Below are 20,756 nucleotides of genomic sequence, written 5' to 3' on the forward strand. Positions count from 1 at the left end.
CTTACCCTACTCATAGCTGGGGTGGATGTGGGTTGCAGAGAAGCACTAGGACACCACTGAATGACAGGTGGGGAAGTGCAGTCTGAGACATGGGAAAGCCAGAACTGGTTCAGGCATCCCTGGACCTGCAGCAATGAGGCTGGGGCAATGGAGTTCTCAGACCCTTGGTCATCCAGGAGCCACTGGGAGTTGATGAAGTGCTGAGAATGGAGTGGAGGCCCATGGGCTGGGTATAGGGGTAAAAGGGAGATCCCGCTCGTCCCAAGGTGATGATCCTTGGTTTGTCAGGCAGCAGCCTTGGTGACTGTTGTGGCTGGGAGTGGAGAGAGGCTTTCTATGGGAGATTAGACAGCAGCTCTGTAGGTGAAGACCTTCTCCACAGCTCCCCATAGTGGATCTCAATGAAAAGAGGCAGTCTATAGTTCTGAATTTTTTATTGCTATGGTGGAAAGTAGATGCATAACACCATACCCCACTTCTCAGGGTGGGACTGAGATTAAATACCTTTTGCAGGGAGGAATGTCTGGGAAGGAAAGCTTATTGGCTATGCCCCCCTGGGCCTCTAGATACCTCATTAGCATGGAGAACTCTGTCCTGAGCCTATGTGACCTGTGGTCACATCTCTTTTATGTGAAAAGCATGGCATGTGTGTTCCAAATCAGGAGTCTGGTAGGGAGCTGGGAGTCACCTCAGCCTCAGGTATGTGTCCACTAAGTCTCCCAGTCTCCTCCTGCTCTACCTTACCAAACTTCTGGCATGTTTTTAAGTCCCACAAGTCATGGCCTTACCTAAGTCATGGCAAGGATCAACAAAACAACTGGCAAAAAGTGCTAGAGAGGGTGTGACAAAAATGGAACCCTCACTCACTGTTGGTGGCATTGCAGACTAGGCAGCCGTAACAGGAATCACTGAAGTCTCCAAAAGCTAAGATTAAATCAATCACATTCATTGCTGCCCTATTTATAATAGCTAGGCATTGGAAGCAACCTAAATGTTCTTCAACTGATGAATGAATAATGAAAAGGTGGTGGTTATACAATGTGGGATGCTATCCAGCTGAAAGAAAATGAAATCATGAACTTTGCAGGTTAAAAAAAAAAAAAGAAGAACTAGAAAAGGTCACATTGAGTAAGGTGACCTAGACCCAGAAGTTCAAACATCAAAAATTCTGTCATTTGAGGCTCTAGCTCCAATTCTTCAGATGTGAATGTATAACCTGGAGTAACTGACGAAATCAAGAAAGTAGAAAAGGACTATTGCCAGGTTATGAGATTCAGAGAGCAATAGTGAGGGGAAGAGCAGGGTATAAGTGATCTGAATGGTGCTATAGGAATTAATCAGGGGGTGGGGCTAATTAGGAACTGAGAAGGGGAGAGAGATTAATACGGAGCATGAGAGAAGGATAAAAAAATAGGATATCTGAAAAAGTTGTGAGAAATCATACTCGTCACCAAAAATACCACCAACACTGCATGTAAATCTGTATATAAATATAGGTATAATTCAAATGAATTTTTCTCATCTGAACTGATAATGCTCCCTCCAAGAGCTAAAGACCTCTTAAGAAAATTCTCAACAGTAGGCTGATTCAGTTGCTGGTTAGGCTTGTCCAAGAGACTCCCATAGTATTGCTATTGACCTTGTTCTCTAGAGGTGCAAGGTAATCCCTATTGCTGAAGCCACTATGTATTTTAGACCAGTGACCTCTGAGCTGGAACTGATTTAAATGTTTCCTCTATGAGAATAAGCTTTCATAGCCTCCAAAGGAGGAAATCAACCAACAGTCCTATTCAGATATGACACCTATGAGTCACAACAAAGACCAGCATGGCACAGTAAACCTAAGGGTGAAATCATAGCACACATGCCTTTATGGTAACCAATAGCTCTCTACTTGGACTTAAGACTTACTGTGTTCAGGCAGCATGTGTATAGTAGAGAATTGCAAATTCAATCATCAATAGGAGAGGAGCTCGGCCCTGTGAAAGTTCTGTGCCCCAGTGTAGGGGAATGCCAGGGCCAGAAAGTGGGAGAGGGCAGGGTGGCAGACATGGGGAAGTGGGAGGCTACAGGGGTTTGTTTTGGTTGTTTTTGTTTGTTTCTTTGTTTTTTGGAGGGGAAACTGGGAATGGAGAAATTTATATGTAAATAAAAAAAAAAGAAAATATCTAATTAAAAAAAAGAAAAAAAAAAAGACTTACTGTACAAGTACATATTACACATTTGTCCTTATAACCACAGGTAAGTTTAGTCCCCACTCTTCACTATAGAAACTTCTCTTTGTAAGACAGGAAGACCACTTTAAAAACAAAAACAAAAAACAAAAACCCACAACCAGCCGAAATGCAGAGTCACTAAGCCTAGGCCTCAATGGATACAGCTATAAAACAACCCTACACCTCAGTCTCAGGAAGAGGGTCAGAAAGATTGTAAGAGCCCGAGGATCAGGGAGTTTGCTGTGATACTGTGTTTTCTAGTAATGTCAGAAGCTATACCCATAATGTCTCACCAAGCTGACTACCTAAGAGCTGAACAATGATAATATCAATAGTGGATGGGGAAAGAGCATGAGACCTCAACCCTACACAAGGAGTCATGGGCAACTAAGGAATGCTGAGAGCTGAAAAAAATGTCTCCCCTAGGGAAAAGCATACTAACTGGTTATCCAATTCCAAATGGCATCCCTGAAAACACATACAGACAGATAACATTATATAGTCTGAGCAGATTATATTAGTTGTATGCATATGTGTATGTAACAATGAATGAAATAATTAGATTTGAAAGAGGTCTCAGAAAATGCTCAAGCCAGGCCTCAGTGTCTCTCTTCCTACTGCCTGCTAATCCAGATATAAACTAGTGGCTCCTTCTCCAGCACAATGTCTTCCTGGCACAACAGTAGACTACATCTCTGAACCTGTAAGCCAGCCTCAGTTAAATGTTGTCATTTATAAGAGTTGCTGTGGTCATGGTGTCTCTTCACAGCAATAGAAACCCTAGTGAAAACAACCAGATAAGGGAAACCTCCCTTGGAATTGTTGGTCAGGAGAGGCCAAGGGATCCCAAATAATAAATAAATGGCTACTGTCATTGCCCTTGGTTACCTCCCAGAACACGGAGGTAAAACCTTATTTCTGTAGACACAGAATGTGGAAGAATTTAACTGTAACTGGCCTAGAAGCCTCTTCCTTGAGGATTAGCTGCTATAGCATCAGAAGGTGTTGTGTAAATTGACAAGGGAGAAAAATAATCAAAACTTTTACCCAGGGATAAATCCTGCAAAGCACAATAATGACTGGTCCAGGAAGATATACCCAATGGCTACTGGCTCTACTGAAATCTCTGGGGGGGAGGGGTTTAGCCATCAGCTATCTAATTGAACTTGGGGCCTGCTCAATCAATAAGTGAGAATTCTTTGTACTGTAAACCTAGCCACTTGCCTGGGACTGCAGAGGCCATAAACCTTACAGAAGACTCTACCATTGCCGTTTTCCTAAATCAATATAGGTTTTTAGCTGTAGTCTTGAAAACATACACTCATACCCACAGATGAATGTCGTTCATGCTGCTTGCCAAAAGAAGCTTCTCATTATGCAGTAGCCGGAGGCCACTATAGAGATCCACAACTAGTCAAAGTAAAGAGAATAAGTGACCGTGGAACTGAGCTTCAATATATATATTTTACATATATAAGTTCAGTTTTCTCCAGGAATGAGCCCCTTTTAGGTTATCTAGTCCCAAGTGGTCAGCCCTAAATATGTTTATATGAGCAACATTAAATGGACTCAGTATGCTATATAATATAATGCACTAGATATAAATGTGTATACAAATGTGACAATAACAATCGAAGAAGAGGTCATATATTTGAGAGGGAGTAGAAGGGGGCACAGGTGGAATTGGAGAGGGGAGATGAAAGAGAGGAAATGTACATACAGTACTCACATATGAAATTCTTTAAAACAATTTTTAAAATTATTACAAAAAAGATTTGTAAGGAAGGCGAAGTTACAACAGTCCAATGATCCTTTACAGGCTTTGAGTCAGTTCTGTGTGCACAGAAACATCTCTCCATCTGCTTCTAGTGACCAGAAGCTAAGAATATCAGGATCAAAGCAGAGATTTCCCTGCTCCACTATAATCTACCTACTTAATGCTTCCACGAAAGAGCTTGATTTTTTATTTTTATTCTGTTACTATAAAACTTCATGAAGCTATTATTGTGTTGGAAAATGGAATTTAGGGGTAATTATGAGGCCATTTTTTTTCCTGCTTTGCTTGCCGCTTGTAACAGGTATAGTTTCAAGGTGTATGCTCTGTCTTAACAAAGTATGTATACTAAAAGTTGGCAAAGTATTTATGACTTGCCTTGTGAGAGAACTGTTTTTCTAAATGTCTTCCCTCCAGATCCTGTTGGAGGTAGTTCTGTAATTTCACCAACTCTAGTTATTTAAAAAATTTAATTAATTATTGTAAATGTGTGTGTGTGTGTGTGCACGCGCGTGTGCATGTGTGTGATATGTTTGTCTGAAGACATACAGGCATGCCCTGTAGCCATGTGATACACGGAGATGATTTTGTTTCCATCTTACATTTCCAGGGAGAAGCTCAAATCTTCAGGCTTTCCTGGAAAGCTTTGCTGCTTGTTTAGGGATCTCTCTGAACCTCAAGTATTGATTCTATTTTCTGATCTCTGCACTCAGCATTACATATCATAGTTTAAACTAACCGTTTATTTACCTCTACATATTTGGTCTCCAGCTCAGGTCTGATACAAGTTCAGCCAATGCTTCAGTAAGTTCAGTAAAGTCAGAAGGCATCTGAGCGTTATTATTGGGAGTGTGTGGGGGGAGAGGGGAAAGGTAATGTCTGAGACAAAGTTAAGGGTGGTCAGCCGCAATTCCCTAAGGTTAAAGAGTCTACTTCAAAGGTGAGGTGCACTGTGGAGTCCAAAGGTGGGGTCCTAGCAGAGTCAGGCAGAAAGATGTTGGCATAAACCTACACGAACCTTTTGCAATCAGCTGTCCTTTCCTTGTGGTTTAACTGTCCTGGGGCGGAGTGGACCGCTCACCTCACCTACAGGAACCTCAGTGAGAACATTTCTGGGTCCAGAAACTTTAGGAAGACCCAGTGATGGATCCATCCGCATCTATCCCCCAGCTCCCAAACCCGGTGTCCTATAAAAACCTTCCCAGGACTATCGAGGTGAGACAAGATGGTCTCCCTCCAGGAGAGAAGACATCGGGCAGTCTTCTCACCTAGCCCCGCTGTCTCTGCGCCCCGAAGCGCGCTCCACAGATTTTGCCGGCTACAAGCCCACGAGCGCGCGCCCGTGAGGTGGATCGGGGACGCGCGGCGAGGGCGGCCTGGCACGTCCTCGAGCTCCGCCGGCTTGCCGCGCGTCCTTCTGCCGGCGTCGGCTCGTGTCCACGGAGTCTGCCCGCCGGTCCCGGGGTGCGGACTGGCCCTGAACTGGCCGTGCAGCCGGGCTTCGGACGGTCCTCGCGGGAGCCATGGGCCGCCGGCTCGGCAGGGTGGCGGCGCTGCTGCTCGGGCTGCTGGTGGAGGTAGGGCCGCCGGCTCCCCGCGCCTCCGGGAGCAGGGACGCGGGAAGGGCACTGCAGAGCTCGCGAGTCTGTGGTGTGGGGCGGCGGAGGGGCCTGATGTCGGGAACCCCCAGTCCTCCCTGCGCGCCTCCACCTCCTGTCTGCGCCCTGTTTCCCTCTCGCTGCTTGCTCGGGTTTGCGGCTCCGGGGAAGGGACCTTTGTGCGTGTCCACGCGCGCTCCCCGTCTCTCGGGGCCTGGGGCGGCGCCTCCCACAGCTGGTAGGAGGGACAGGGACATTTCTGCCTTTGGAGATGAAATGCAGGCTTTTAGAAGCGAGGAGAAAAATTCCATGGGGAGCTTGGGTGGTGGGTGCACTGAGGTGAAGCCGCGGAAACTTGATGGTGGGTGGAAGCGCCGCCGAGGTACAGCCAGCCAGGGTTAGACCGGGGCTGCGGTCGACTTAACTGCGACATCCTGTGACGCGAGCCACCCTTCCTGCTCCAGCGGGTTCATTCAAAGGCAAAACAGTGGATGTGTAAAATATGGTGTGCAAAATATGGATTGGGGTTTGGAGGTTTGTTCATACGCCCACAGCTTCAGTATTTGCAAAGAATTTTTGTATTAATAAAGTCAGTTTAAGTGGGTAAGGATGCCCCACTATCATGGTCCTGACTCAGAGACCTGTAAACTTCCTAGGCTGAGGAGTCAGCAGTGCTTGGAAAGATTCTCATTTATGCTGGAGGGAAAGTCTTTCATTCCTGGAGGGTTAAGGGAACAGTTTCTCCCTGCTCTAAGTTCGAAGCAAAGATTGCTCATCTTTCTTTGAAATGCCTCTCTCTCTCTCTCTCTCTCTCTCTCTCTCTCTCTCTCTCTCTCTCTCTCTCTCTCTCTCTCTCTCTCTCTCTCTCTCTCTCTCTCTCTCTCTCTCTCTCTCTCTCTGAACATTTAAGCCTTTTTTAAGACGTGCCACCTCTGGCATTCTTTCTTCCTACTTGTTCAGATTTTAAAAAGCTTAGGACCCAAACCCTCTGGGTGATAATTCAACATTGACTGCTGTAGGAAAGCAAACCAGAGAGCACTGTTTACAAAAATAAACGTGTGTTTACCTCAACACATCTCTGTTGAGATAATCTCGTTTGCGTGTGTGTGTGTGTGTGTGTGTGTGTGTGTGTGTGTGTGTGTGTAACATAAGCTTACCTAGCATTCTCTTGTTTCTGTATTTGTGCCACTCCTGTCTCCAACTTAGCTTTGTGTGTATCCTAAATGGCTGCTTCAAAAGAGCTGTTTTTATTTCTATTAGGGTGGGTGTTTTTTCTGTTTGCGTTTATCTTTTAATTTTCTTTTCTATATTTTTGTATTCCATCGATGTTTATTGAGGAAACGAACAGGAGAGAACTGGCAGATATGCCAACACTCTAAGGCTTTACATTCAAGGGTCAGCAGTGGAAAAGCTTTCAAACCCAGTTGAGTCAATTGAATTAGCTTTTCGGGGGAGGGGGAAAACCAAAAGTTACCTCAAATAAGATGACCTTAGATTGTTGCTTGTCATCAGTTTTTATTTTCAACTTTTAGTCTATTGCTTTGTTGGTTTGATGCCATCATAGCAACGTTGTCTAGAGTTGTTGGAATAGACCCTTTTTCTGTGCTGATTTAAAAAATAAGGCAGTAAAAACAAGGTCTCAGCACCCAGCAAGTTTTATTGCAAGTAGAAAAACACACAGAGAAAGAAAGGGGGTGGGGGAAAAGAGAGAGAGAGAGAGAGAGAGAGAGAGAGAGAGAGAGAGAGAGAGAGAGAGAGAGAGAGAGAGAGAGAGAGAACACAGAGACTGACTCCCAGATCAGAGGAGATCCAGAAGACCTGGAAGTCAAAGTTTGTATGGCAGTGCTAAAACTTTTATGTTTGGGGATGGGGTGAGCTCTCCCTTTCCCTCTCAGTTGGCGGATTTGGGCTACTACAGGAGATTGGGTAGTCCAGACAAAGAAAGGCAAGCTGATTGGTTCCTACTATAGGACCCTCCCCCACTTCTTGTGGGAGATTTGAAAGACCACTGAATACTTTCAGGCAGAAAAAAAAAAAGGCCCACTAGTCTTGGTGAGGGAGAAGGAGCAGGAAGTTGGTTCTCTCCAGGGTTCAAGTGAAAAGTATATTAATGCCCCTAGAACCTGCTTTCCGTGTCTGCCTGCAGAGGATCAGTCTAAAGCCTAATCCTTTAGTGCAGAAGGTTTTGCTCTATCCTGTCCTGTTCCATTGCCTAGGAACTTTTTTCAAGTGCCAGGAATGGACCTCAGGGCCTTGAACAAAGTAGTCAAACGAGGCGCTTTACCATGAGCTGCATTCTTAGATTTGTTCACTTAATTTAATTTTATTGTTTTCTTATTTACCAGAGGGAGATTGAGCCTAGGGCTTCTTTCTTATACATGCTGGGCCAGTACTCTATCCAACTACAGTCCCTGTTAAGAGAGGATCGTCCTGTGTAGCCCAGGCCTCAATCTCCCACATGCTGTGGATACAGGGATGGGTCACCATGTCTGATTGGAATGTTTATCTTAATAGGGAATTTAAAATTTCTTCGAAGGGTTGAGGCCCCCACCCCCAAAAGCTGAGCTCTTATGTTCTCATGAAGCTCAGTATCTGGATGCTGGTCACGCGTTTCCTAGGTAGTTCGCTTATACATGATGATTGTCTTCAGGTAATTTCTGGTAGAGAGGTGTGCTCTGTCTAGTGCCAGGATAGCCAGGGCTGCAAAGAGAAGCCCTGTCTCAAGAAACACCCACGAAAAGATTTCTAACAATCTATCGCAGGCAAGCTTAATGTGAGGCTTTAGTCTGAGCATTTTCATTTTAAACTGTCTGCTTTGAATATTTTATCTGCATATTTTTGATGGCCCAAGTCACATGATTAAATGTACAGTTACAGTTATAGTGCACTTGAGGAGGCAGAGGGTCCCTTCTGAGGACATTAAAGTAGTTGGGGAAGCCCTTTCATGGCTTCAGCTTCTGTTGACTGATACTCAGGACATTGGGTTGTGTGTGTGTGTGTGTGTGTGTGTGTTTTACTTGAGATGGTTTCAATGTGTAAATTTGTTTATAATTGACTTTAAACATCTGTCATGAAGTTTTGTGGTAGTGAGTATCCCGTTTCAGCCCTCTGGCAATTCCTTATCAATGAATGCTGTTGAAGATCAGGCTTAGAAGTTTCATAGCCTTGAATATAGAGAGAATCTTAACAGTTTAAAGAGGGCTTTCTGGTCCCACTCTGTATCCTTTTATAGCAGGTTGCTTGGATATAGAAATTTGTATTTTTATTGAGTGAACATTCATAGGATGATTTATTCTATTACCAAGCCTTGTTCTAAGCACTTTATAAATGCTAATTCATGATTCATCGTAGCCCATGGTTATTTCAAGTGAGAGATATTGTATAATTTGTTCCAGGTCTTACTGTTGTTAAATGAGGGAGTTGAGGCACTTGGTTCTTTTGTTTCTCTACCCAAAGTCTGCTTCCATGGGAACACGGAGGGAATATACACCTTGAATTAGCTAGCCCAGAGAGATTTGTAGAGGTGTGCATTCCAACATGCAGGCGAAGTGCCAGAACTCCTCCAGAAACTTGTCAGTCCTCCTTAGAGGGATAATCTAATTTAAATGTGACATTTCAGAGAGGGAAGTCAGATGCATACTGGATAGCAGACATCAGCAAGAGCATCCCAGGAAACCTGGTTGTTCAGTTGGATTCCTAGGTCAGGACTTAGAGCAGGAAGAGACCGCTGACAACACTACTCTACACCACGGACACATCCTGAAGCTCATTTCCTGGAACTACCCTTCTCCCCAGCTTAGTTTCCTGGGAATTGTGTGATCACCTAACGGGATTCCTTATTTTATACACCCCATAATCACTGTCTACCACCTGGTTAAATACAAGCATAAATGCATGTCAGAAATGTAGCATACTCTATAGGAGGTCACAGACTGGTTTCCATGAATGGGAGGAGCTAAAAGTCCCCTTTGAGTAGTCCCCAGAGTCTAAGGTTAGATGCTTTAGTTTTGCTGGCTGGCTCCTAAGAGCACCGTGTAGGAGAAGAGAACAGAACTTTAGCTCCTATTAGGGCTGATGGGATAATTCCCGGTGACTTTCACTGGGCCACAGTAAACTGCAAAAACAAACTAAAAAGCTGGTTATATCTTGCTTGAAACAAGGGTAACTAGACCCCAAGTGCTGGCGTATCCCTGAGACTTTTCCTCATAGTACATTGTTTCACAGAGTTGGTGACGCTTTTGAAATGGATTTAGTTGTTAGAAGGGCTACATCCTTCCTAAAGTGTATGCTTTAAAGATTTTTTTTTTTTTTTTGGTGAGGCTAGGTGGTGGTGGTGCACACCTTTAATCCCAGCATTCAGGAGGCAGAGGCAGGCCGAGTGTGAGGCCAGCCTGGTCTATAAAGGAAGTTTCAGGACAGCCAAGGCTAACCTTGTCTTGAAGAACCAAAACCAACCAACCAACCAAAAACTAAACCAACCAACCAAATAAGCAAACAAAAAAACCTACTTTATTTATGTGTATATTTATTTTGGTTATATGTGCATGCCAGGCAAATGCTGTAGCTCTGAGCTATATACTCCCACTCCCATAGAATATTGTTGAATATGAGTCACCCATGCAAGTCTGTAAGTTCATCTATGTTTGTTCACAGGGGCATGGACTCATTTTATAGGTAGAACTAGCCTTCGTATCTTTTTGTTCCTTTCTTGGCACCAAAAGCTGAGTATGTAAGACTCTTCTCCGGAAGAGCAGCTGTGCTTGGTCAGGAAGAAAGGGTGGTCATCCTTGGGAGAGAAAGGGTGAGGAAGTGAATATTACCTTTTGATGTTAGGGAAATAAGAGGATTAGCGTGTGTTTTTCTATAGTTCTATGTATTTTGTTGCTTGGAAATGTCAAAATTAGCACTTAGTTGTTTCAGAGTGAGGGATTGTTGTTGTTGTTTTTCAAATGTTTCATGCCCTGGAATTCCAACCTGTGAGTTTCCTAAGATAAACTTTTCAAGTGTCCTACTTTTACGAATATATAAAATCTGAGCAGTCATTCAATTCTGATGGAAAAGGCATCGGGTTTATCCCTGGAAACTCCAGAAAAGGCTGGTTGCTTACAGGTAAGAGAAAAACGACAAAGATAGATGAGCCAATGACATATGTAACAAAGGCATTGCTTGGAAATAGTGAGTGACTGTGACCAGATGTCCAGGGGGTCAGGAACATTGTCCAGAGCTGGGGCTCTCCTTGGCCTTTGCTGTCCTTTAGCCTGTACAGGAAATGAAGGCTAGCTGAGGGTGGGGGTGAGGATGACATATACAGCAAGGATAGGGTCGTAGTCATGGCTGGCCACTTAGTTAGGTCCAACCACATAACTTCCATCCCAGTTGCCCTCCCTACCTTTGTCATTCCAGTTAGTCCTGTTCTTTCCTGGTACCTATCAGCTTCAAAATATAATGGAATTTATCTTCTACCGTATAAGCAGTTTAGAGACAAATATTTTAATACCTTTAATTATCTGAAACATCCTGGGGGACTAGAGATGTACTTCAGTGGTAGAGTGTTAGCCTTGGATATGCATAATGTGGAGGTCTACTCTCAGTGCCATCAGAAATATATACAGTGCTTGGTACAAAATAGAGACATAGTTGATTTTTGAGTGAGTAAATAGATAAACTGGCAAGTAATCATATGGCAGGATCTGGACAGGGCTTTGGTATGAGGAAGGTTAGTAATAAGTCTTGGAAGAGGAAGTGCCTGTGCAGTGTGCATGCTGAAGCATTTGTTGAACTTGTAAGATATATCAGTTCATAGTGAGAGTCCCCATTCCCATCCTAGTTATTTGTTAGTCATCAATCCCATCTTCCTTTAAACTTCTTTAGTCTTTATTTAAATACCATTCTCCTTGTGTAGCTCTTAGACGATTGCAGAATTTCGCTTCCAGTTTCTTTTTTGTCTCTTCATTAACTACAGTGTAGTATTGCATCTTATGTGACCTGTAAGGTTAATTTCCTGTTCATTTCTTTTATGGTCTTCTAGGACCCTTTGGTTAGTTTGGATATAGAGCTATGTGTTAGTGAGAAGTGGACTGGTATTTTATAAATGAGATTACTTTCTTGGTGCATAGGACCAAGGGTGGTAGTTAAGTCTCATGTCTGGATGGCTTTGTAACTAGATTATATAGCCTCTTAGCTGTTCATGGAATGGCTGGGAATCTTTCAGTAAGTTATGGATGTAAGCTCTCACTCTCTCACTGACCAAGCTGATTCATTTGTAAAAAGAGAAATGCCTGGCTTTGATAGAGCTCTTTGCAAATCCCCACCTGGAGTTTAACTGGTTCCACAGGTTGGATTAAGAGATTCTGAACAGGTGCCAGAGAGATAGCTCAGTTCTTCTAGAGTACTGGAATTTGGTTCCCAGCACCCAGTTAGGTGGATTATGATTGCTTTTAATTCCAGCTCCATAGGATCTACTGTTTTCATGTGATTCCCTTATATACTACATACATAATTAATGTAAAAATAAAATGTAAGAGGTGAGATAATTAATATTTCATCAATCAATTCTCAAGAAAGATTGCAATGCCCAGGTCCCTGCCAAGATCAGCAAGATCTCTCTTGTTTACCTACAAGAGAGAGCTTCAGTTAATTCTTTATTTAAAAGTTGTGCTTCTAGTAAGTTGTCCCTGCTCCAAAACCTAATTCCATATCCATGTTGATGCAAGCAGCCCTAATTTCCTTTCTCTTCTCTCCTTATCTTTTCTTTCCCCTTTTTCTTTGATATGGAGGTTATCTACATTTTTTATATTCACTTAAGGATTTTCCAAAATTTGTACTATTTTAACATCATTTTAGAATGAATATGCAACCTTTTATTGTTGGTTTTAATGAATTGTAGTGTATTTGGTTTCTCATGTATTATAAAAGTACAAAATAAAATTATAGCATTAATCTTGTAAGGTATTCAATGGAGTTTAACTACCCTTAGTAATTTGATACTGATAATTATTCCTTTGAGAATTCATAAATATCTATTGTACCAGTTGGAAATGTAATCACATTCCTTTAAATCCTTGACCTTCTTTTCCTAAGGAATCATATTGTAACAAATATTTATTTATGCTTGAATAGCTTAGGATTAGCAATTAAACTTACACATTATTTTTATGAGCATTCATTTAGCTCTCTGGATGTCCTAGTTAGGGTTGCTATTGTTGTGATAAAGACCACAATCAAAAGCAACTTGGAGAGAGAAGGATATATTTCATTGTACTTCCTTTATCTTGATATCTAGATGTCTAGTCATCTAGTCACCCAGTCACCTAGTCAAGACAGGTACTCAAGGCAGAATTCTAGAGGCAGAAGCCATGGACAGATGCTGTGTTCTGTCTTGTACCCCATGGCCTAACTAGTTTGCTTTCTTATTGTCTTACTTACTATTCTGTTGTTTTAAAGAGAGGCCATGACGAAGGCAACTTTTTGAAGAAAGCCATTTTATTGGAGGCTTGCTTACTTGTCAGAGGATTAGTCCGTGACCATTGTGATAGGGAGAGTGGCAGCAGGCAGGGATGGTACTAGAGCACTATCTGAGAGCTATATCCTGATCTACAAGCATCAGGCAGAGAGCCCTTGGACCTGGCATGGGGTTTTGAAACATACTTCTCCAATAAAGACACACCTACTTCAACAAGGTCACACCTCTAATCCTTCTCAAATAGTTCCACTCTTTAGTGATTTAGCATTCAAATATATATACCTGTGGAGGCCAGTCTCATTAAAACCATATGTATACCTAAAGACCACCTGCCTATGTGTGGCATTGTCCCCACATCAGTCATTAATAAAATGTCCCACATATATACCCACAGGCAATCTGTGGAGGCATTTTTTCAACTGAGGTTCTAGATAACTCTAACCAATTGGGACATTGGTTAAAATGTAAAGTAAGCATTAAAAAAATAGAAGAATTTTCTTGTTTTAATTTGTAAATTTAACATAAAAATGTTTTTGGTATGTGAAAAGCTACATGTAATGAATGTATTCAACTGTACAAGTTTGAATGTAGCCATGCTGAACTACTCTGTATGTAATAAACCTATTTTCTCCCAAACTTTCTACTTGCCTTCTGTAGTAGTTTGAATGAAAGCGACCCACAAAGGTTCATATGTTTGAATACTTCAGTAGGTAGAACTGTTTGAAAAGGATTAGGAGGTGTGATCTTATTGGAAATACCTTTGAACCCTTCTGAGAACTCTCTACCTCATGCTTGTGGGTCAAGATCTAACCTCTCAGCTTCTGTGCCGTCCCTGTCTGCCTACTCCAGTGCTCCCTGCTGTGATAATCATGGACTCACAGTCTAAATATGGCCCCAAATAAATGCTTTCCTTTATAAGTCCCTTTGGTTATGGTATCTTATTAAAGAAATAGGAAAGTAACTAAGACATTAGTTAGTACCAAGGTAATATGTTGATGGCCTTGACCGGTCTGATATTTTTTGTTTTGTTTGCTTTTGTTTTTGTTTAGAATTTGGGATACTTAACAGGACATCTTCATTGGAGCTTGAAAGACAGTGCTGCCGAGAGCAATGTGGACTATGGAGGCACAGCTTAAGAGGCTTAAAGGGGAACAAAATTAGCAACTAGGCTGGAGATCATACTTGTGATATCTTGGCAAATAATGTGGCTGCTTTTTACCCTTGTCCTACACGTCTGCCTGGATTGAATTGAAAAAGTTTGAACTAATTTCATTGGCAGAGGAGATTTCAAGAGAGCCTAATGTTGACTCTGTTGTGCAGTTGCTAGCAGTCACTCATATGCTGCTCTACAATGACAGAGAACAAGCAGGGCTAAACAAAATGTAAAATATACAGTTTGAAGTGAAAAACAGGACTAGAAAACCTAACATTTGAGCTAAAGCTTGTGCTGGAAAAAAAAAAATGACAAGCCTGATATGAAATGGAACAAAGGGAACGGTGCCCTCAGGGTCAGACCCCGTCTAGTAATTGATAAAAGCAGAAAGGCCTGAGGAATTTTCTTCACTAAAACAAAGGGAAATTTATGAAATAAAATACAGCTTATGCACATATAACCCAAAGAGGGGCCTGACTCCTTCCCAAGCAGGCAACTGAACTTGGCAACATTGCCAACTGATTCTGGCTTTAGAGTATGAAAGATGTATGAGTAAGTGGGTTGTGGAATCTTTCTCTGTGATTAAGGAGAGCCATTGAAGTCAGGAATTTGTCAGGGGAGTGTCTGTATGGAGGCCTTGAGATGCCGTTGTGTAAAATGAAGCCTGGATGGCATTGGAAGCCCTAGAGCTTTGAGACATCTACTGAGGAGCGTTATGAACTTGGAGTGAAACCAGCCCGAGAGAGAAAAATTAATGAAGTCAGCAAAGCTGAAAGGACACAGCCATCTAAGCCCTTTGGTGTGGGACATGGTTTTATAGGATTTAGAGTTTGCCTTGCTGAGTTTCAGTCTTGCTTTGGTCCAGTATTTCCTCAGGATGTCCCATTCTTCGTTTTGGAATGGTAATGTTCTGTGCCATGCTCTACATATGTTGGAAGTGTGTAATTTGCTGTTGATTCTGATTTTACAGGGGGTTACAACTAAGAGATTGCCTTGAGTCTCAGGAAAGACTTCAGCTTTGGACTTTTAAACTGTGTTGAGACTATGAAAGACTGCTCAGCACCATCCCTGCCTGCCTGCTGCCTGCTCTCTCCCATGATGATCATGGACTCTAAACCTCTGCAGCTGTAAGCCCCAAATAAACTCTATCTTCTCTAAGTTGCCTTGGTCATGGTGTCTTAGCAATAGAAATGTAACTAAGATAGCTACTCAAACAGTAATAGTAAAAATTGAGCATGCTAACACACTATAATGCAAAGCTATATTTTTATACTGAGGAATGACAATAGGAAAATAATTAAATATCTTTTTTATACAGTTGTTTCCATAACAACAGGGATATTTGAATATACAGTATATCTGTTGCCATTTATAACATATGTTTGAATCTGAGTAAGGTATTTAAGGTTTCCTTTCTTGGAAGTTTGAGTCTATGCACTGTGTAAACTGGGTGTGTTGTATGTTCAGAGCTAAGGCTACTATGAAGTGATACGACATGAAGGGGTGCTCCTAGAAACATGTTGGGTAGTTCATGTAACAAATTTTAAATTGGTTTTTGGTCATTGCACATTCTGAAAATTTTCACAGCAGTGAAATTTTCACTCCATATTCAGTGATTTGACCCTATCTATCCACATATTAAGAAACTGCAGATTAGGAGACAGGTTCTTTTGAGCTGGTCTTGTATCTTTGGTTCTCTGACTGAGTTGTGTTATGTCAGGAAGAGATTTCTTCCAGAAGTTCTTGTACTTATTATGTAGTAAAGCAATGTCTGTATTCTTCCACAAGCATATGCATTTTCTGCGTCCTTTCTCTTTTTGGGAAGTAGGGCTTTGGGCATGGCTTCCCATTGCCCCTGACCTGGGTCTTATGGTAACCTTCCCTGTCATCCAGAGAGTGACTGTGCTCTGAATGTAGATGGTCTACAGATTGTTTTCCTGGTCATGCCATTCATCTCTGCAGTGAACATGACCAGATTGGCAACTGCTGTAACTGCAGGCTAGCATGTGGGACTTTGCTTAAAATGGAAATTTCATATTGAATATTCCCATTCTATACTGACTATAAAGAAGGAGCAGTTTAATTTATAATATGGATGTGTGTATGTCTACTTAGAATGGCCTGTGGAGGGTAGAGACTATAGATTAAGATAAAAATCTCATTTGCAGACACTTCCCCTTTTGTTTTGTGTTCATGGTCAATGTTCAGTACGCCAGGTACATGATTGCATGATTGCCCTGCTGTTTACTGTTAGCTGGTGTACCCCTGCTCCTGTCCATCACCTTGGGGTAGATGATGTTCTAAATCACCTGCCCTGAGAGAGGGGTGAAAGATTACAAGCATTGCTACCTTTTTTTTTTTTGGTCCCATGTCTGTATATAGTAAGTTGATCTTTGATTCATGAGCTTGGATATCTTTACAGATTAAGAATTATCCTTGACTAATTAGCCCTTTGTCTTGGGTCAGACCTCCAGATTATTTGGGTCTGACTTGGAGTATCTGACCTCTGTGTTCCAGGACTATTCCTTGTTTGGTGACAGACCTCCTGCAAATGATCATCCTTGCCAGAAAGCCTAGGAAAGTCCCTGTACCTCACCCAGAGTCAAAACTTTTCAACTTCCATGCCTCATAGGGAGCCAGCTCCTTGGAACCTATGTCGCCATGCACTTCACCCCACTGTAGCTACCCCAGGTTCTTTCTACATGGTAAGAAAATATCTCTACTGCCAGGATGGTAGACTTTGTTGGCTGTAGGTAATGTTCATTATGCTGATGTCCAATTACAGAATTTACAATTACAGTGTACATATATGCTGGCTTGCCTTTATTTTACTTCTAATGTGTTGTGGCAAAGATGCTGGTAATTGTGGACTGTATTTCTCAAATTTCTAGATGTAATCTTTGGCCAAGAAGAATATTGTAAACCTAAGAACAGGCTGGTGAAAATAAGGACGGCAGAGCCTTAGGTACAGAACACATGACAGAGGCTTTCTGGACTGGGAGGACATAAGCATGGATTCTTTGTGGAGAAGGTCAAGCTCATTTTGACTTCTGGGGGTAGGTGATTCGGGGTACTCACTGCCACTCTGGTTTAGCAGACTTTCAATAAATCTTTTGGGTTTTCAGAAGGAATTGAATATCTAAATCTTTATGTTAAGTTTCTATATCTAAAAACTACTGTGGGGTAGATAAAACACCCACACAGGATGGATAGTTAGAGATCATTGTTCCAGCTCAATTTTCAGTAATCTGTGAGTTCAGTATAGACTGAATAATGCACGTGCTTATTTCCGTGTGTGCAGAGGTCTCTGTAAAGGTGTTTTCCTGCTGTTTCTTGACTTTATCTGACGTACTGGCTGGTTTTGTGCCATCGTAGAGGAAGGAGCCTCACTTGAGGAAAGGCCTTCATGAGATCCAGCTGTAAGGCATTTTCTTAATTTGTGATTGATTGATGGGGGAGGGCCTAGCCCATTGTGGGTAGTGTCATTCCTGGACTGGCAGTTCTATAAGAAACCAGGCTGAGCAAGTCACAAGGAACAAGCCAGTAAGCAGCACCCCTTCATGGTTTTTGAATCAGTTCCTGCCTCCTGGATCCTACCCTGTTTGAGTTCCTGTTCTGATTTCCTTCAGTAATGGAAGTATAAGCTAAAGAAAACCTTTTTTCCCCAGCTTGATTCTTGGATATTGTGTTTTGTAGCAGGAATAGAAACCCTAACTAAGACATTTGAGATTCTGTAATTTGCAGGAAGTTGGGAAGATATATTGGTTCACCGGTTAAATTTAAAGACTGCTATACTTTAACTTAGGGAAGTATGAGGTTTCGTATAAAATGTGATAAAATGAACCTAAGATGGCTAGGTCCTTTGTAGCCTTGTTATCTGTTGTTAGAGAGCCTCTAGGGTCACTGGAGCCAGCTCTCTGCTGCTTTTCACAGTTATCCAGTTTTGTTGGGGGAGGTAGCCTTAGTCTTGCTAAGATCCTGTGTGTGGTATCCCTGGCATTTCTGTCTTAATTCCTCAGAGTTGGTGGAGGGAAGGCAGGGTTAAGACTGGGAGTGAGCAGGTCAGTAGGTGAGGACAGTGAATCAAAACTCGAATCTCTACCACTTCCAAGAGCTTTTGACTATTCTGAGGCATTACAATTCCTCTGGGATTGCTGAAATCCAGGTTAGTGGGATTATGATATATCTGGCCTTCTGCCAGGTAGGACAGTGAGTGTGATGTGGATCAAATGTGATTCTGCTACATTCATTAACAAGTCAAAGACTGCCCTTCTCCTGTTTCCCAGAGGCACTCAGGGCCGAGTATGGAATCCTATATTCCTGGAAGAGCTGACTGTAGCAGTAAAAATCAAGGCTCAGCTATACATAGCACGGGCTTTGGGTGATCTCAGCCCTCCTGCTTCAGCCTCTTCCCTCTTAGCCCTGTCATTCCATTTCCAAGCTAAAGGCCTTAATTCTGGTTTTTCTTAGCTTTTGGGTTTTGACTATACAGAGAGATATACAAAGTATTTGTATGTTTTCATATTAACTTTTAATTTAGAGTAATTTTTTATTTAGATAAGTTGTTAAAACTTTTCAGAGTTCCTGGGTAGCTATTACCTAATTTCTTGTCTGGGACTATTTGGCACTGCTATAGTATGTTTGCCTGAACAACAATAAAATTCAGTCATGAGTTCAAACCCTCCCGCTCTCTTTCAAATTCATGGCTTTCTTTTTCATTAATTATTATTGTGTGCAAATATGTATTTGTAGATGTATATGCATATATATATTCCTGCATAGGTATATATACAGAATATAAACTATTCAGTCCATATAACTTGTATGGAAAGTTTCAGTGCAGACTATTTGGCACTGGGTAACCATTGCCGTACTCTTCCTGGGGGCAGACCATGTCTCCGGCTCCCAGCTCTGCTCAGTTGCCTATAGTTCATGGGTTGATACCTTGTGGGCTTTTCACGGTCCGTGTGTCCCCTCGTTGTTCAGATCATGTTTGGACAGTCGTGTTGGTTGGCGTAGCTTCTGAATAAACTAGGAGACACAATCTGGAGATAAATTCCCCGATCCTCTGGCTCTTAGAATCTTTTCACCCCTACTTCTGCAGTGCTTCCTGAGCTTAGAATGGGAATGTTTTATAGATGTATCCACTGACCGGAACTCTGCATTTTGATTGGTTGTGGTTTTCTGTATTGGTCTTCATCTATGGCAAAAAAAAAGTTGTCTTTGGTGATTAACTTATCTGTAGGTATAAGGACAAATGTAAGAGATTATAAGGAATTATGCTGTTTTAGTAAATTAGTTGTTGTAGATTCTTTTCCAGTAACCATGGACTCAGCAGCACTGAGTAGCTAGCTCAGGTGTTTTGCTTGCACGTAGATGTGTGAGCCATATGTGATGGGTTTTGAGTCGCGGCAGGAAGCGTCTACAGACACCAGGCCCAGGCAGTTTCATGTGTAAGAGGTTTAATTGGAAGGGGGGTAGGGGAGTAGCAGCGCAGGAAGAGAGAAGGGGGAGAGAGAAGAAGAAAGAGAGAAAGATGGAGGAAAGTACCCACATATTTATATGTGTGGTGACGTAGCAGTCCAGGTAAAGGTGGGAGCTGAACCCAATGGATTCTGGGAATATGGTCGCCGTTGCCCTGGTGACAGGTCTGTGGACCCGCCCACATATCTGCTGCAGGCAGGTTCTGGATGCTAACAATATGTACCCCAGAAAAGTGCATTGGATATCCTGGAACCATAGTTACAGACTGTTGTGAGCCATCATGTGGGAACTAGGAATTTTGTGCCTTGCTACCTTTTAGAGGAACGTATTTTCAGTTCTTTTAATTGATTCTGGTAATACTTAGCATCTATGCTTTAAAATAGTATACATGTACTTACAAGTCTTTATTCAACAGTGTTTGCATTATTTGGTCTGTCTTTGTGTATCCTCAGTATATTTTGTTATGTTGGTCAGTACAAATACAATAAAATACTGTATACACTCTAATACGTATTACATTTTTATGTCTAAATAAGAATACTGTATGTGAATGTTTTACACATCGTTGTTTAGTAAGTCCATATTAATCCCAATTATGTATATTTAAATTTTGTTGACCCTTGAGCTATGTAGAATGTCAGAATTTCACTTAATTTTATTTATTTATTTACTTACTTATTCATTTATTTGTTTGTTTGTTTAGGTTTCTGTGTGCCCAGCTGTTCTAGAACACTTTCTGTAGATCAGGATGGCCTCCAATTCATGGAGATTTGACTGTCTCTACCTCCTACCTACTGAGTATTAGGATCAAAGGCATGTACCACCACACCTGGCCCACTTAAAATACTTTTAATCTTTGGGAATTTCATACAGTGTATTTTATTCACATTCACTTCTCAATCCTCCCCGATTCAAGGTCTCTATCTAACTTTCTACATTTTCTCCTGTAGTCATTATTTTTTTTCTCTCTCTCTCTTTCTCTCTCAAAAAAGAGAGAGAAGCTGGGCAGTGGTGGTACACGCCTTTAGTCCCAGCACTTGGGAGGCAGAGGCAGGCAGATTTCTGAGTT

The 20,756-nt window shown here is 41.9% G+C and overlaps 1 protein-coding gene across 2 annotated transcripts in view; it reads left to right on the top strand.

Moving 5' to 3' along the window:
• Nucleotides 1–5,358: 5,358 nt before the first annotated feature.
• Vopp1 (VOPP1 WW domain binding protein) overlaps nucleotides 5,359–20,756 on the top strand; it is a 65,218-nt gene continuing 49,820 nt past the window's right edge. Inside the window, exons 1-3 of one of the 2 annotated variants that reach the window (XM_031382023.1) lie at nucleotides 5,434–5,567; nucleotides 15,174–15,330; nucleotides 16,721–16,908. In XM_031382023.1, coding sequence (XP_031237883.1) covers nucleotides 16,825–16,908 — 84 coding nt within the window. In that variant the 5' untranslated portion in view covers nucleotides 5,434–5,567; nucleotides 15,174–15,330; nucleotides 16,721–16,824. Of the gene's footprint in view, nucleotides 5,568–15,173; nucleotides 15,331–16,720; nucleotides 16,909–20,756 lie in introns of both variants that reach the window. The other variant, XM_031382024.1, reaches the window with a different exon arrangement.

This window comes from Mastomys coucha, unplaced genomic scaffold (genome assembly GCF_008632895.1).
Source record: "Mastomys coucha isolate ucsf_1 unplaced genomic scaffold, UCSF_Mcou_1 pScaffold20, whole genome shotgun sequence".
NCBI lineage: Eukaryota > Metazoa > Chordata > Mammalia > Rodentia > Muridae > Mastomys > Mastomys coucha.